This window comes from Mustela nigripes, chromosome 4 (assembly GCF_022355385.1).
Source record: "Mustela nigripes isolate SB6536 chromosome 4, MUSNIG.SB6536, whole genome shotgun sequence".
NCBI lineage: Eukaryota > Metazoa > Chordata > Mammalia > Carnivora > Mustelidae > Mustela > Mustela nigripes.
Genome location: NC_081560.1, coordinates 42241316 through 42257934, shown reverse-complemented (window position 1 = coordinate 42257934; position 16619 = coordinate 42241316). Strand labels below are relative to the sequence as shown.

Here is a 16619-nt window from a genome sequence, read left to right as displayed (position 1 = left end):
AAGCAAGGAGCACCAAGAAGACACTGAACTAGAAACCCCAGCATGCACAGAGCACACCCAGAGAGGCACAGGGCCCTGGCTCTCCCGCAGGCAGCATGCTTCCCTGCTAGAGTGTATACAGAGTTGACATTGTCACATCATTTCAGCCTCCTCATCTGCTGCCATCATGGGTAGGAGGAAAGGGAGGCAGCTGGCATTGATTTTACTCTGACTATAAAAAGTTCACATACAGTACTTCATGCAATCTTCTAACAGACATAGGAGACTGGCATGATTTCTACTCCCCGTTTTACCCAAGGGGAAATTGGGCTTTCTAGTATGTAACTGTCAGTGTATGACCAAGCCCATGCTCTCCTCACCTTACCCAGGTGACAGGAGTGCCTTGGGCTAGGGCCCAGAGAGCTACTTTCTAATTTCAGCTCTCCTACTTGAGTAGGAGTGTGAGCTAGGCAAATCGACTTCCCCTCTCAGACCCTCAGTTTCTTGATTTGTAAACAGATGTTGACCTTGACCATGCCAGTCAACATGTTCTTCTAACAGTCTATGGTTTTGTTTACTTAAGTGGCCACTGCTGGCTTTTTTAAATGAGACACCTGTTTCTTTCATCCCTCTTGTCCCTTCAAAATGAACTTCACATCATGCACAAGTCTTAAGGGAAATCCTATCTAAAAATTGTGATTGCCAGAGAAATTGAGGATTTCTTCTCTGCTTCCTGTCACACCTATTGGGGATTGTTCTTTTCATGTGTGTTAGCATTCTAGAGTGTCTACCTGTTGTTCCAATATTGAATATTTGTTGAAGAATATTTATAAAATGTTTACAGTATAAATAATTCCCAGTGGTGCATGGGTGGCTCAGTTGGTTATGCGTCCGACTCTTGATTTCAGCTCAGGTCATGATCTCAGGGTTGTGAGATCGAGCCCTGCATTGGGCTAACACAGTTAATGTAGAGCCTGCTTAAGATTCTCTCTCTCCTTTTCCCTACGTCTCTTCCCCCTGCTTTCTCTTTGAAAAAGTATAAATAATTATAATAAAGTTACATCTATATAACCACTACCCAATTTCAAGGAACATAACCTTTAACTCTGAAGACCCCAGAGTACCCCTCTTCCACCCATCCTTTGAGAGATGACTATTAATCTAATTTTGTATTTATTGTTCACTTGATTTTCTTTGTATGTTAGCATGTTTCAGGTCCTTAAAAATAAATTATTTAACTTTTCATGTTATTGAATGTTCTGTAAATAAACTCACATCAAAATTTACATAATTTCTTATGCAAATTAGATTTTTTTGGCCTAATAATAGTCCCCTGAGAGTCATCCAAATTGTTGTCTATTGCTATTTTAAATATTCAGTAGGACCCTTTATCTGTCTATCTGTTCTATTATTTATTCCAGACACATGTGTAAGTGAGCTCCAGGTTTTCGGCTGTTATGAACCCTTGGCAATGACCTTCTTAGACAATGTCTTCTGATGTACATGTATAAGAAATTTCCTAGGGTATATGTCTAAGGAATGGAGAAGCTATGTCATAGTATGTACATTCTCAATTTTAGCAGGTAATGCCATTTATTTCCAAAATAGTGACCTTCTACCAAGGATAAAGGAGACTGTGCTTTTCCACCTGTTTCCCAATGTGTTAAACCAATGTTCTGTTATAAATGATATTATTATGGTTTCACTTTGCATTTCCCTGATTATGAGTAGGCTGGATTTTCTTTAATGATTCTGGTTCATTCACATTTCTTTTTCTGTGAAATGTCATGTCTTCGGTCACTTTTTCTTTTTCTTTTGTTTCTTTTTTTTTTAAGATTTTATTTATTTATTTATTTGACAGACAGAGATCACAAGTAGACGGAGAGGCAGGCAGAGAGAGAGAGAGAAGAGGAAGCAGGCTACCTGTGGAGCAGACAGCCCGATGTGAGGCTCCATCCCAGGACTCTGGGATCATGACCTGAGGCGAAGGCAGAGGCTTTAACCCACTGAGCCACCCAGGCGCCCCTCGGTCACTTTTTCTAATGAGTTATTTGTTTCTTACTGCTCATCAGAGTTCTTTATTCTGTATAGTCTGTCAGGGAAGGCTTCATGAAGGAGGTGACACTTGAGCTGCATCTTGAAGTGAAATACAGTCCGGAAAAAAGAAAAAAACTGTCTGGGAAGAGAAGAAACACACTTCTCCACACTAATATTAAGTGGACAGTGATTTTTAAAGAAAATTTGTTTTAATTTTTTGCCATTATATTCCCATTTCTCACTGACACTCTACACAGGGTTTATGAATATGAGACATCTACTCCATGGCAAGGATCTCTAACTGAACACAGCATTCTTTCCACAGCATTGAGTCTACTCAACACGAGGTTCCATGATTGATAAAGTAGAAATAGTCCGTCATCCTTTATAAAGGAAAGTATATATGAGAGAAACTTGCAGACCATTTCTGATTGGATTGGGTGGAGGAAATGTGGAAAGGGTGGATCCAGAAGTGAGGCAGGGAGGCCAGGTTCTAAAATATCACTCGGCAAGTTTTAAAAGTCCCAAATCATACTGGGGGAGGGATTCAGTCCCAAACTCTGGGGGAGGGAGGAAAATATTCTGTATTTCCGAAGCTCCCCAAGTAATTTCCAATGTGCAGCAAGTTTGAGAATGACTGCCATAAGGGGTCTTTGTCAGAAAAAGTCTAATTCATTATAGATTTAAAGGGCTGGAAGAATTACCAAATTGCACTTCCTGGAGATTATTATTTTAGGGCAAAGGAAGCCTCTGAATCTGGACTCTGGTCAATAAGCAGATACCAAAAATGAAGACCTGAGGGGTCTGGCCAGTGAGCAGGGGATTGTCACCCAGAGGCAGAGTCAGAGATGTGAACTGTGTTGATAAAACAAAGCTGAAGAGTTGCCTTCGGGCATCTTTTCTTTTTTTTTTTTTAACTAGTTTTAGTGGCCTAAAGCCAACTCTACTTAAAAATGGTTATTTCTGGCTTTCATTTCTTTCAGTGTTTTTAGAAATGCCTAAGTACAAAAGCTTTAAGGGCAATTGGCATCACAACTGAATGACCTTAATTTCGCTACATTGAACTTTTTTTCAAGGTTTTAAATTTGCATACAGAAAAAAGCCCAGGTACTTAAAAATCAATGAAATGATATTATGCTCAATTAAAAAGAACATGCCTGCGTAAACACAATACTTGGTAGTACTACCATTTATTTGAAAGTCATTTTGACAACATACTGCTTACTTAAAGTAATTAGAATTTGGGGTTAGAGATAATGGAGTACAGAAAACACTGCCTTGAAAGCAGAGCCAATGTCAATACCATCCTAATCTCTTTGCACAAAAAGGAAAATCTACCTTTTAACTACACTACAATGACTCAAAATCTTAAGAGAAAAAGACTTCAACTTGTATGTTCACTCAGAATTTTTAAATCTCTTACGGAAGGAAAGGTTAAAGGAAAGAATTTTCAACACCTTCCTATGCCTTAATGTCCTTTTCAACTCCAAATGTAAAACTGTATTTGCACTGATATAGTACTGTGAAATAAAGACCAATTCAAGAATGTAATGAAGTTTAAAAGCAGCTTCTCTTTTCTCTGCACAGGGAACAATTTTACTGATTTAAATTAGAAACTCCTAGTTGTGGGGAAAGGAAAAGGGAAGGCAGAAGAGAGAAACAGGTGATCCGTGACTCAAAGCTTGTCTTTAGCTGCTCTCTAATAGAGGGAGAAGATTGAAGATTTCTGGGGCCAAACAAAGGTAATAAAGTGAAAAATGGAGTTTTAAAATCCACACACATCACTGAATTTATCCATTTTCTTCTAGATAAAGTAATTTTACAAAAGGAAGTTCCACTGTAAAGGATTTCTCTTGTTTTTATTTCTGAACTGAAAAGAACGTGTTTGAAGCCCAGTTTAGTTTACAGTTTCAAAGTATTTGAATGATCATAGCCACCTGCTCAGCAAACACCATGTAAATAAGCTTCTTTAGTGTTCTGTTTAAAAAAACACCTTATCTGTTCTTTGCTCCTCGTAAGTTCCATTGAGGCAATGCCCCCAAAAGACAAAGAGGGGACTCTACAAAATTCAGTTTCCAATAGAGGGACCCTGTAGCCCATCATGTGGGTTAAATGCTGTCAAGAAGGAAACGCCCTCTAGAGGCCAGCCATCCACATAGTCTTGCAATCCACCAGAGCAGCGGCTCTCCTGTGGTCCCTGGACCAAGTGCATAATGAGCACTACTTGAGACATGGTTAGAAATGTAAACTCTTGGGACCCGTCTATTTAGTCCATTTGGGCTATCCTAGAGACAACAAAAATTTGTTTCTCACAATTCTAGAGACTGAAAGTCCAAGATCAAGGTGCCAGCTGATTCAGTGTCTGGTGAGATCCCTTTTCCTGATTCATAAATGGATCTTGTAGTTTTAACTTCACAGTGTGGATGGTCCAAGGGAGCATGCTTGGGATTCTTTCATATGGACACTATCCTATTAGTGAGGGCTTTACCCTCATGACCTAATCACCTCCCCAATGTCCCATCTCTGAATACAATCACCTTGGGGTTTAGGATATCAACATATGAATTCTTGGGGGACACATTCAGACTACCCCACCACCTGAAGAGAACTGAATCAGAAGCCTCTGTGGTGGGGGGCGCGACCTGGGTTTTAACAAACCCTCCAGGTGACTCTGAGGCACAATGAATTTGAGAACCACTAAACTAGAAACACTTCACTCCCAAAGAGCTCAGAGAAGGAAGGTGTCACTGTGTAAAGGAATTAATTATACAGGCATGAACTAAGATAAACTGTCTTTCCTCCAAGCAGATAAATAAGTAGATAAACAAAGCTGATGCTTCTATCAAGCAAAAACATGAAGATATGTTGGGAAATATAAGACCACACTACAGTTTAATTTATGAGAAAAAGCTTTCAGTAACTCTAAAATTATCCCCAAACTATGACTTTAAAGGATAATTGTGTCCCTCGATGTAAATGCTAAAGTAATGTAAATGTGTAATGGCATAAATATAGAAGAGTGTGGGTAACCCCAGTATCTACAGGGCCCCACTGAAGAGGACTAAGCAGTTTCATTCGCCCCACCGTTGGAACTCTTCCCCACCATTCAGGACTATAGCCTGCCACACACCAACTTCATGGTTATCTGACTACAGAATGACCCTGAACATATTTTAAGGGTCAAAGTAGGTAGAAATGAAAATAAAATAAAGCCATGTTCTAGATTTTTCATGATCTTTTTTATTGAACATACATAGTACATGTAAAACTGGCATAAAATTCATAAAAATACGATACTTCCATGTGATATCACTTTATTCCTGATACAGCCTTTCACATTCTCCTTAATATCATTGTCCTATTTTAACACGATACTTTTTCTGCGAAGCGTTTTTAAAGGCTTTTCTACGTACAGAAATACTGCCCCCACTTTGTTTTTTCATATGCCACAAGAGCTATTTTTACCACCTCCTTGCCCATCCTTACCTTCCTCATACTAAAGCAAAAAAATATTTTCAAATGCTAAAAATAAGTAGAATACTGAGCTTTAATACTGTTTTGTCATGTATATGGAAACTACTACTATTCTATGTTCCCATAAAAGACCTTCTACAGCACCGGCTGCTACCAGATGGGACCAAGGCTGAGTATGCCGTGCAGCCCAAGGCCTCTGTTCTTAACTGACTGGCCTAAAATACACTCATAGCTCGCTGGTGTAGTTATGTTAATAAATACCGTTACAAAAGGGATTCTCATGGGGAGGGGAACAACCCGAATTGACCACTTTTAACTTTTCCCACCATATGAAACAGTCAAAACGGTATTTTAATGTTTTTCCTGTACAGAATTTCCAATCATTACACGTGACCTCATCAGGAAAGGAATGACTGGAGGGTGGGGAGAAAAGACAGTGACCTTAAAAGTACAATTTTTTAAAACCCGGCAGCGCTGCGTGTAGGTGACAGCCATGTCGGCGTGAACAGTGGCACAGAGAGCGGAGCGCGCTTCCCTCCCCCCGCCCACGACAACTCTCAGCCACCTCGGCCTCAAGTGCCCTCTTCCCATTTTTCCAGATTGCTGCATCATTGCTCAAATTCTACTCCTAATCCACGACTCCCCAGCTGCTTCCCTATTTTCTGAAACTGGCAGAAGCCCAAGAAATAAAAGTCACGCAGCGAGCGAAGCGGAGGGGGCTGGCGCCTGAAGACACTGTCGGCAGCTCCCGCCGGAAGGAGGCTCCCCGGAAGCGGAAGCGCGGACTCTGGGGCGGGCTGGGGGCTGCCCACTCACCAGCCCAGGCTGTCCTTGCAGCTCTGTGCTCTAAGCAAGCTAGTGCTTCCCCCAGACCAGGCTTGTCCTTGGGCTCTGGTGAGAAGGCAGAAAGGGAACAGCTCTTCAGTGGCTCCCAGGAGTGGGCACCGGAAACCATCCCTGAGGACTCAGGTCTCAAGGACAGTCCACAATGAGGTTAATCTGCCTGTGGTTAATAAAAAGAACACTGTATAATTAAATGTGTAGTCCATCAGAGTCATGGTTTGCTTAGAATTTAAAATCTTAAAACTGTTTCTCAGAACTATGAGGATTCACTGCTTTGAAGAATCTCATTTCACACAAATTAACTTCTAAGAAACAAAAATTCATACTAGGAATTCAGAGCAGGTTTGGGAATCTTTTAAAATAAATAAATAAGAAGGAAAAAACGTAAAGAGGAAGGTTGAGTATATTTGTTCTTCATACTGAAATGATAGTTTTGGGGATCCAAATTATAACGTAAGGCTTAAGGCTTTGTCTTACTAAAGACAGGCAATTTAAAAAATAAAATATAAAAATTCCATTCATCTCTCATTATGGGTTTACTTTTTTGACAGAAAAATTAGTCATGTTTTATTGTATCTTAATAGTAAAAGAAAAACTACACATACTACAGTCTACTGTTCCACTGTAATTTGTGTTTACTCAAATACTAGTTTGCAGATGCATCATCATATTTGGGTCTTTCAAAATAGTTGTTCTTAAAACTACAATTAAACATGAAAAAATTTTACAGTGGTTTAAAGGTACTAAAATATAAACATCTGAGTAATACCAAAAATGAGAAAAATACACAATTGCCATTAATTTTTTTTTAACCAAGAATAAGTACTTCCTAAGCAACTAAATGAGTAAATAACACTTATTTGACAAAGAATGCTGGGCGAGAAAGAGGGAGAAAGGAGAGAGAAGACACGCTAATGCCACAGGGTTGGTAATTACAGAAATTTGATCCTGACCACTAGATCCAAAAATCTGGATTAGTAATGGGCAGGAAATGCTTCATTAACAAGAACAACAATAAACAAAAGAACATGAAGAAGTGAAACAGAGAACTCCACATAGCAAATACCCATGTCTGCCCCATCTACTCTTACGGAAGTTGTTGACAGGGGCCTGACATGACTGAGGAGCTTATGACAGTCACAGAGATGTCCAAATGACAAGAGGCAGAAAAGGAAGCAAGGGCCACTAGGAGTCCATACACTAAAATCAGCCCCTACAATGGTCAGAACTCATGATATTTTCATACCTTTCTTGTCATGACCCCTCATATTTCTTACATAGGCAGCTTTGCTCACTCACTTTAGCACAAATATTTAAGTCAGGTACAAACATATACTCATTTGCATAGCAAATTTTAAGGGTGCATTGAAATAGTAACCAACAGATTAAGGTATAAGTATTTTTACAATCAGAACAACATTCGAATTGACCAAACAAAATGTTTTCTATTTGAAAACAGTTACCTATAAAAGTTTTTGGGATTTGAATTAAAAACAAGCCATGAGTTATTAGCAAAACATTAAAACCATTACTGATGTACTTCTCTGTGGGCAGCAGTCATTCTTCTATAACTTCTAAGACTTTGTAAACACTGTTCTGGAATACAGTGGTGAAGTGTGGCTTGGAATCCTTCACCAACAGGTTACATAAGGGAGGTTTCCCAGCATTAGCAGGATCTTCCACGTCCCAAATTTCAGGCATACTGCACCCAGGCCTAGAGAAATGAAGGTACAGATTAGAAATCAAAGTACATGAAGCAAAAGCACACTTTTTAGATTCCTGCCCCCATTTCGTTTTTTCTATGTAAATAAAGTTGGTTAAAAAAAAATCCCATTATAGTTATTTATATTTATTTAAGCTGCCATAAATTCTCTTTAGAACAAGGTGAATGCAGCAAAGTTGACTATAAAAAGACGTAAAAAAATACATGAATTCAGTTGGTGGGGTAAGAACCATTTTGCTTAAATTCTGCCTCAGCTACTTAGCAAGAATGTGGCTTTGGATAGCTCATGCAGTCTCTCCCAACATTTGTCAAAAGGGGAATACCCATTATGTGGGTGTTTCATAAGGCCTTACAGAGAGAGAGAGAGAGAGAGAGAGAGAGAGACTGTATCTAGCTAGTGCTATGCCTGGCACATGGTAAGAGGTTAATATATTATACTGACTTAAAAATTCTAATTGGCAGATATGCTTAGGTCAATTTATGCAACTTCCCACTACTGTCTCCTAGAATGAGTCAATTTAAAGAAAATCCAGTGGTGTTCAGCTCACATCTTAGCTAAATGCACAATTAAATTTTAAAAGCAATATATTTTATAAAGAATAGCAGAAGTGAAATTGGTATTGTATGATATTTGTCCCAATAACTTCTGCAGATAATTGTAACATTTATTTTCAATCTAAAGCAGTGTTCTAGATATAACTGTTGGCTTTCACTAGGGTTTACAAATGTCTTTTTTTCCTTTTTTTGGGGGGGGGGGGTTTGTTACATTGAAGATTTTTGTGTTCTTATATTCCAAAATGTGACTCTCTTTTAAGGATGGTGATTTTTATGTCTCATATAAAGAAATCTTCCCTATCATGGATATCATGAGAATATGCATTGTGCATTCTTCTAATGAAAGTTTTAGAGTTCTGCTTTTCACAGACCTATAACTCATCTGAAATTATTTTTTTTTGTATGGTGTGAAATAGAGATTTAATTTTAATTTTTTTCCATAGAGATAGCCCACAGCTCTAGGTCCATTTATTAATTATTATTTATCAAATCCATCCTTGCCCACACCACTCAGTACCTGGTACAGTGCTTTTGAATCTTTATTACCAGTTTTATAATGACCAGTGGAATAACTGATTCAGGCAAGAATCAAGACTGGATGCAAGAGCTAACTGGTGAAACTCTGTTGAGAAAGAGGACAAACACACAGCCTCTAAGGATCTCCACAGATCTCTTACTAATTCTGAAGGAGATCTGCCTCCTTAACAGATCAAGCGGTCAAACTTAAGCATCACCAATGATAGAACAAAGTGATCTCTGCCTCCCCAAGTAACTTATGGACTGTGGACAACCCTTGTGGGGTAATTAATATCTTTGCCACAATTTGCTAAACTCAATCTAGTCATGCTGAAGGAATTAGACAAATCCAAACATGGAACATTCCTAGAAGACCACTGGCCTGAACTCTTTCAAAATATCAATGAAAACAAAAAAGGTGAAAGGGTGTTCACAATTTCTTTTTTTTTTAAATTAATTTATTTATTTGACAGATAGAGAGTACAAGTAGGCAGAGCAGTAGGCAGAGGGAGAAGCAGACTCCCCGCTGAGCAGGGAGTCCGAGGGTGTTCACAATTTCTTATGGGCTATTTGAGAAATTAAAAAAAAAAAAAAAGAAGAAAAATGCAAAACACAGAAAATTACAGAGAATTGACAAATGTTTATGTTTTGTCATGGTTGCTTCACTTTAAGAGATAAAAACATTTCTATCATGTCCTTTTTATTCCCAAAGGCAAGCCACTCCCCTGCTCTGCACCACAAGGCAAACACCATGGCAGGAGTACGTGTGTTCCTGTCTTCTTAATAACGTCTCTAATTTAAAGGTAACTATCATTCCAAAACTGTCAAAATATAGGCCTATCAAAATAAAAAAAAAATGGAAGTCACTGTCACTTCCAATGCCATTTCTCAGAGGTGGCTTGTGTACACAATCTAGCACCCATTCTGCAACACCTTTTTAATCCGAGTTGACACATGTGCATACAAACGTAAGCATGGATTTATATACGTAGGTGCTCCCGGGTTGCTTTTAAAAAAAGGAGATTATTTGGGGACTCCTCACTTGGCAAGAAAATGTGGCCATTTTTCCACCTCAGCACCTAAATATCTGCTTCCTTCTTTTTAATAGTTGCTAGTACTTCTATGTATTAATGAACTAGTCTTTTATGGGTGGATATTCTGTTTCCCATTTTGCCATTGCAAAGTGATGCTGATATAAACTTCCTTGTGCTGATATCCTTCTGCAAGCTAAACTTCTAGAAGCAGCACTATCACTACACCACAAGGCTATATAATTTTCACTTTGCCCCTGTCAGATTATCTCCCAGAAGGTTTTACTAATGAGTGTTCTCAAGAAGAGTGTAGAGGGCATTTTTTTGCACACCCTCCCTGACATCAGATTCTAAAACACTGAGCACTTATGATACTAAGACTGGGCTTGGGTTTTCTACCACTTCATTTCCTCACAGAGGCCGAGGCCCAGCTGTGACTATACTGCTGGCCATGGACGGTAGAGAGCACAACACCCCACAGAGAAAATGGCCTAGTTCCCGAGTTCACCTGCTTTCAGGAGAAAGAAAAGGCTAAGAGCAGCCTTTGTGAGCTCTTTCGGCCTAAGTGTAACACACTGTTGTCCTTATCGGAGTTTCCTGAAGCTCCCCCAGGAGCCAGCCAGCTACAGCTTTAAATAGCATCATGGAAAATGGGAATAATTTTCTTCTGAATTCATGTGCTTTAATTTTATGTCAACTCTATTACTGGAATTAATGAGAAAGAAAACAGAGAACTAAGAATAAAACAGTAGTTAATTAAAAACCCATCTACAACTTGCATTTGAGTATATTTTCATACTTGTATTTGAAAACACAGTATTAAGTATTTAAAGAACAATCAAGCCACACCATTAAAGCCACTGGTACTGAGATCACATAAATATAGTGTCACCAATGTGCTAGGCACAGTTTAAGTGATGGATATAGAGAGTCTCTCTTCCCTTTCCTCTCCTACTGAGTCCCCATTTGATCCCCCTGTTCTGACACACTTTTCTGTTCCAGCAACCTATAGATGTCTCAGGCATAACTAACATGGACAGTGGGGGCCAAAGCATTAACGATCCTAGTTCTGATAGAAAGTTCTGTCAAGAAACTCAGTTGTGCTACTGCACTAAATATTAGTCCTTCTTCCCTTTCAGTCCCCGGCTTGCTTTCCTGGCGGAACAGAAGGTACAGCTTGTGTTTTGTTTCAAGGTTTAAGCAAGTGCACCTGCCCAAGGTTTCCTGAGATTTATTATCAGTCTGGCTTAAATCTTGCAGTAGATGAAGTGTTTTTTTTTGGTTACTAAGGAAAACAGATTAGAGAAAGTCACTTCCTTAGCTTCTTCCTCTCCATTCCTGCTGGAAACACAACAGCGGCAAGTCAAGGTCCAGATGGGGAAATCGAGCACACACTCCCACCCCAGACTCTCAGTCTTAGGGCCCATAAGTGAGTGCTAAATGGAAATGATCCAAAGTCAGTGAATTCACTGCTGACCTTGTTTAGTGTACAAGATTTATTGCCATATTTCCTAAGTTTGTCTTTCATCCCTTCTGGTATATAAAGCAGTGCTCTGCCCATCAGAACATGAGACCACTGCAGTGAGGCCAATCTGAGGAGCTGCATCAACCTTTTAGAATATAAAGCGCCCAGCCTCTGCAATTCCCACATATTCAAAACACTATGCACCATCTAGAAAATGAAGACTCTTGAATCAAGACTCATCATTACCTTGGGGACAAAAAGGTCACAAAGCATTATTTTTATGTTCCAGTAACCTACAGGTGTCTCAGGCTGATCACTGGACTAGAGAGTGAAGCCCAAGGCGATAAAAGAAGATCCCACTGTGGGTGGAAATCTCCAATCTATGTTCTCCTGATTGCAAATGTCAGCCCACCATTCATTTATATTACGATGTTCTCATAAAATTGTTATGAGAGATGCTTGTGACTTTTTGTCCTAAGTTTATATAACCAAGTTAATTAAAAGTGAGAATATGAATTTTAAATATATTCTTCTGTTCATAAGGAACTAAAACATTTTCTGAATTACGACTCTAAGAACATTTTGTATAGATCCTGATTAAATTCAAGTCACCTGGGACTCATTCATAGGAAAATCATTTAATAATCAACAATTTTGTGCGTTTCCTTGTGGGCAATGTGGACAGCTACTGTATCACAGAACGATTCTCACTCCTGAGTCAATATTTAATTATTTTGTCTTAACATCCTTGTGTATCACTGAAATACATGGTGAATAAGTATGATTAAGCCACAAATACAGCAACCACCAAAGTAAACCACTTTTTACTTAAAGAGTAGTGAGAATTTTTAAAATAATAATATTCCATAAAATACTCTTGATCTATAATGAAACTACTCATGCCTGTGCTCCTCGTGGAGTCAGTGCTTTGGTATTTTAATAGCAAGCTACTATCACTAGCTGTCTAGTCACCCAGGTGCAAGATTTCTAAACAGTCGACTTCAAAATTCATATTTGCTTTGAAGATCTTACTAACTTTTGCTATCCTCTGCTTAGTGGACTTCTGAGTAGAAATAGTTTTTAAAACTATAAACCCAAGAGAATGTGGGTCACGGTAAAGTTAATTATTTCCCCCACTCAAATCAGATGTGGAACAGCAAGAAAGAAGGGTCGCTGTAAGGTGACGCTGGGAGGGGGGCTGTCCATCATAGACACGGTGCGGAGTTGGGGCGTGCGACTCTCAGCTGCCTGCCTTACTTCCTTATAGTGAGACTCACCATTATTCGGTTGCAGACTCTGCAATTATTTTTAAAAGAAAATACATCAAACTTTAAGTTAAAAGTTTCTAAAAATATCAAAGGCAAATATGAGCAATTTGGAAAATTGTCAGTCAGTACCAATATAATACCTTTAAGGTAGTGTATGCATGCAAATCATTAGAAAAGAAACATTTGTAATGACTAGAATGGAAAGAAATTCCAATTCAAATAATGATCTAAAAAGTTTTTTTCCACTTATACTGTGCTGAATGTTTCATATATCTCACACATATGAGGAAAGCACTTGCCAAAGACTGAATTAATTTTTCATGTCTTGTGAATATAAAATACTAACTGTGTTGAATACTCACTTGGATCTTCTTATACACCAGGACTCTTCTAGAATGTAATAATTCACTTGTAACTTTATCAATTCCCGTTTCACTTCTTCGGCTGCTTTTCGACTATACATTGAGTAAACTATTTTCGTTCTGGCTCTTTAAAGAAAAATAATTGGGCAGAAGATTTTCAAAATTAAAAGGCTGCAATCAATCTATTTGGAAGAAAGCACTGAACGGAACAAGAAGAAAGACTCCACAGAAGAGTCATGTCAAGAGAATTCTTCACAGAATTCCTGCTTCGGGGCTTCGGGGAGGTCAAAAGAAAAAGCAGAATCATAGCATAAGAGCCCTGGGAGAAGAGGTTCGGTTTAATGCATCTCTGCATTTCCAAACTTAGTCTTTCTGATTGTTTGCTTGCTTAGTTTTGTTCTGTATTCTCTGTGACCCTATCATACATGAGAAAATGGCATGTTGTGCACAGATGCACACAAACATGGCTACCAGACTACATTAAGGCTGCAATGCAGTCCCAACTTCGACAGCAGCCAGAACTGGCATTAATAGCTTTCCATTTTATTCCTAGATTGAGGAAACAAAAAACAAACTAAATTTATTCAACACAATTGTTCTGGAAATAAGCTTACTGAATTTAATTTTTAGTGAAAGATTTTTTTATTTATAAAATAGAAGTTTCAGTGTTACACAAAAGAACAGATTAATAGGATTCACCCAATCACTTAGGAAATGAATAGCTTGACCTATGCCAGAAATTGCATGAAAATTAAATCTATGTCCTTTTCAAAGAGAACACAATACTCTAACTTATGAAAAGTATTAAGAATAAAAACCAAGATCATTCTAGTAGGCTATATGGGTAAAAATCAGAATAAAACCCTCTTTGAATGGGATTCCATTTCAACTGACTCTTCAGAATTCAAGAGAAATAGCCAAAAGGAAACCTGAATAAAGGCTAGCGGCTCATGAATCTTCTGGGGAGCTTAAGGACAGTGATGCCTAATAAGGGCCTTGACATCTTGCAGCCCTCTTGACCTGCAGAAGACAGACATGCTATGATTTCATTCTGCAGCCTAGTAGAGAACCCCAAAGGTTGTAGTTTTATTGCCCAATAAACAGTTTTATATCTGACTCAGCCCTATTATTTCAGCATTGTTTTCTCCCCTAATGTTATAAATCCCTGTTCGCCACAGCCTTCTAAAAACACTCCTCATTATTTTACCAGTTTCCTCACTCAGGATCTATGTGAGAAATTTTGTTTTGGGTGATGTGAGAACTGTGTACTAACCTTAACCCTGCATCTTCATAGTGTGGATGGTTCACAACGGGCCGAAGCGCAGACAGCTTCACACTTGCCATGGTGGGCATGGCACCCGCAAACACCGCGTCTGCAAAGCAGCAAAGGCAGTCTCAGGAAGACACTCAGTGAGCGTTACAAGGTCTCCTTCTGGTCAACGTGGTCACTTCGCAGGTGAGAAACGGGAGGCCCAGCGAGGTTCATGACTTTAAAGATTCAGTGTAAGACCCAGACTGAAGTCAGCTGGTCGGTAAAATGGCTATAAGCCCCCTGGTTTGGGTAAACCTTTTCCTTTGGAAGTTAGAGCCTTCTCCTTTCATCAGTGAGGACTTCCGAGGTGTGGGTTTGTTTGCTTGTTTATTTTTGTAATGTCCTAGACATTTTTCCTTGCTCCAGGAAGAAGTGTTAGATGGACTAGGAAAGTTTTATAGCACCAAGAATTCTGGAAAATGATTTAAAATGCAGTCATCTGATACTCAGATAACAATAAAATCCCCCTTGAATATAATGTCATATTCCATGAGTTTATTTCAAGAAGGAATGTGCAGGACTAAGATTAAAAACTCTTTTGGAAAATAAGCACAAAAAAAAATTATTGTAAATCATGCCACAGAAGTCTTTTTGAAAAACAAAAACAAAAACAAAAACATTAGAATTTATGGGGAAAAAACCAGAATAGATTACTAAAAAAAATATAACATTTCTTTTGCTAACCATTTAAGTAAGATTGACATCTTTTTCTGAATAACTAGAAGCAGCACTGCTTACAAAGAGTAAGGTCATTGGAAGTAATGTGGGTTTAAGATTTTGCAGTGGTATATAAAACTATGGAGAAAACACATACCTGGTTTAGTACTGTATTTGATCCATTCTATAAGTTCTTCTTGTGGCAAATTGCTGAACTCCCCTACAATATTCCATTGGGTTTGCAGATTTGCTGAACCTTGTATTGACATTGCTGCTAATACAGCAAAAACAACAGCACCAGGATGTACTTTGCAAAAGAGCCATCCAAACAGCTGAAACCAAATGAAGACTATGTTGATAACTGTTAGTACAAAGCAGCCTGCATCCAGTCAACAAAAATTCCTCCCAGAGAAGAACACACTCTCTGGTAGAGTCCCAGATAAAGAACTAATTATCCTGAGAGAAAGTTCTAGAAACAATGACCAGAGGGATTAAAAGAATTTTGCCATTAGCCTTACACAGATGGGACATAATTTAAGAAGCAGTTCTCTCAATTTATTCTAATTCCAGGTTCAGGTAAAGCCAGGACCACCTCTGAAATTTGCCAGGCCCAACACAAAATGAAAATGTCGAGCCTCTTGTTCAAAAATTATTTAGAAGTTCAAAAGAACAAAAGAAGAGCAACCAAGTAGGTGTAGGGTCCTTCTGAGGGTGGGCCCTCATGTGTTTGCAGAGGTTCCACACCTGTGAAGCCTGTCTGGTGCAAGGTCCTCTATCTTCAGTCATGGTGCAGGTTGGGATTTAAGAGGCAAGGGTTCCCATCAACCTCATTTCCTGCCCCAGCCTGGAGGAGTCAGGAAGGAAGTCTTCATCCCTAGGTCAGGCCTCAGGCAAGCAGTGCTTCTCTAATACAGCACCACCATTCTGACTGGGAGTCTCAAGGTTGGCTGATATTTTCATTTAAATAGTCCATACTCAATAACACTTTGTCCCTATCATTCTCTCCTTAATTTCTCTACATAACTGTAGAACCAGTTTTTTGAGGGCATATTTGTTTTTTTGCTTTTTGATGTCTCTATTTACCATTCTACCCTCATCCCTTGAACATGCTATAGATGCTTAGTAAACATTTGCTAAATTTAAGAGAACTTCTGCTGCTGCACCTTGGCTAATGGTCTGATGAAAAGGGGACATTGTGTAGAAGCATAAATCTGTAGATACAGAGCAAGGAGGCAGTTAGCCAGGAAAAATAAGTAGCAAATAACCAAAATGCCTTACACTAAATTTTAAAAAGTCAAGTCAGGGATGTGCATACAAATGTATACTCAAGTGAAAAAAAGATTGTTAAAGCTTGATGCCGAAAAAGAACATCTATTTGAAAGTAAATGCAACTTGGA

At 38.7% G+C, this 16619-nt stretch overlaps 1 protein-coding gene across 3 annotated transcripts in view; it reads right to left on the bottom strand.

Annotated features, from left to right (window-relative positions):
* Positions 1–5236: 5236 nt before the first annotated feature.
* The window catches only part of DPY19L1 (dpy-19 like C-mannosyltransferase 1), a 94102-nt gene continuing 82719 nt past the window's right edge, over positions 5237–16619 (bottom strand). The window contains exons 19-23 of one of the 3 annotated variants that reach the window (XM_059396587.1): positions 15380–15554; positions 14527–14626; positions 13254–13379; positions 7866–8047; positions 5237–6493 (exon numbers count right to left, since the gene is read on the bottom strand). In XM_059396587.1, the coding sequence (XP_059252570.1) occupies positions 7891–8047; positions 13254–13379; positions 14527–14626; positions 15380–15554 (558 nt within the window). In that variant the 3' untranslated portion in view covers positions 5237–6493; positions 7866–7890. Of the gene's footprint in view, positions 8048–13253; positions 13380–14526; positions 14627–15379; positions 15555–16619 lie in introns of all 3 variants that reach the window. The other 2 variants (XM_059396588.1, XM_059396586.1) reach the window with 2 other exon arrangements.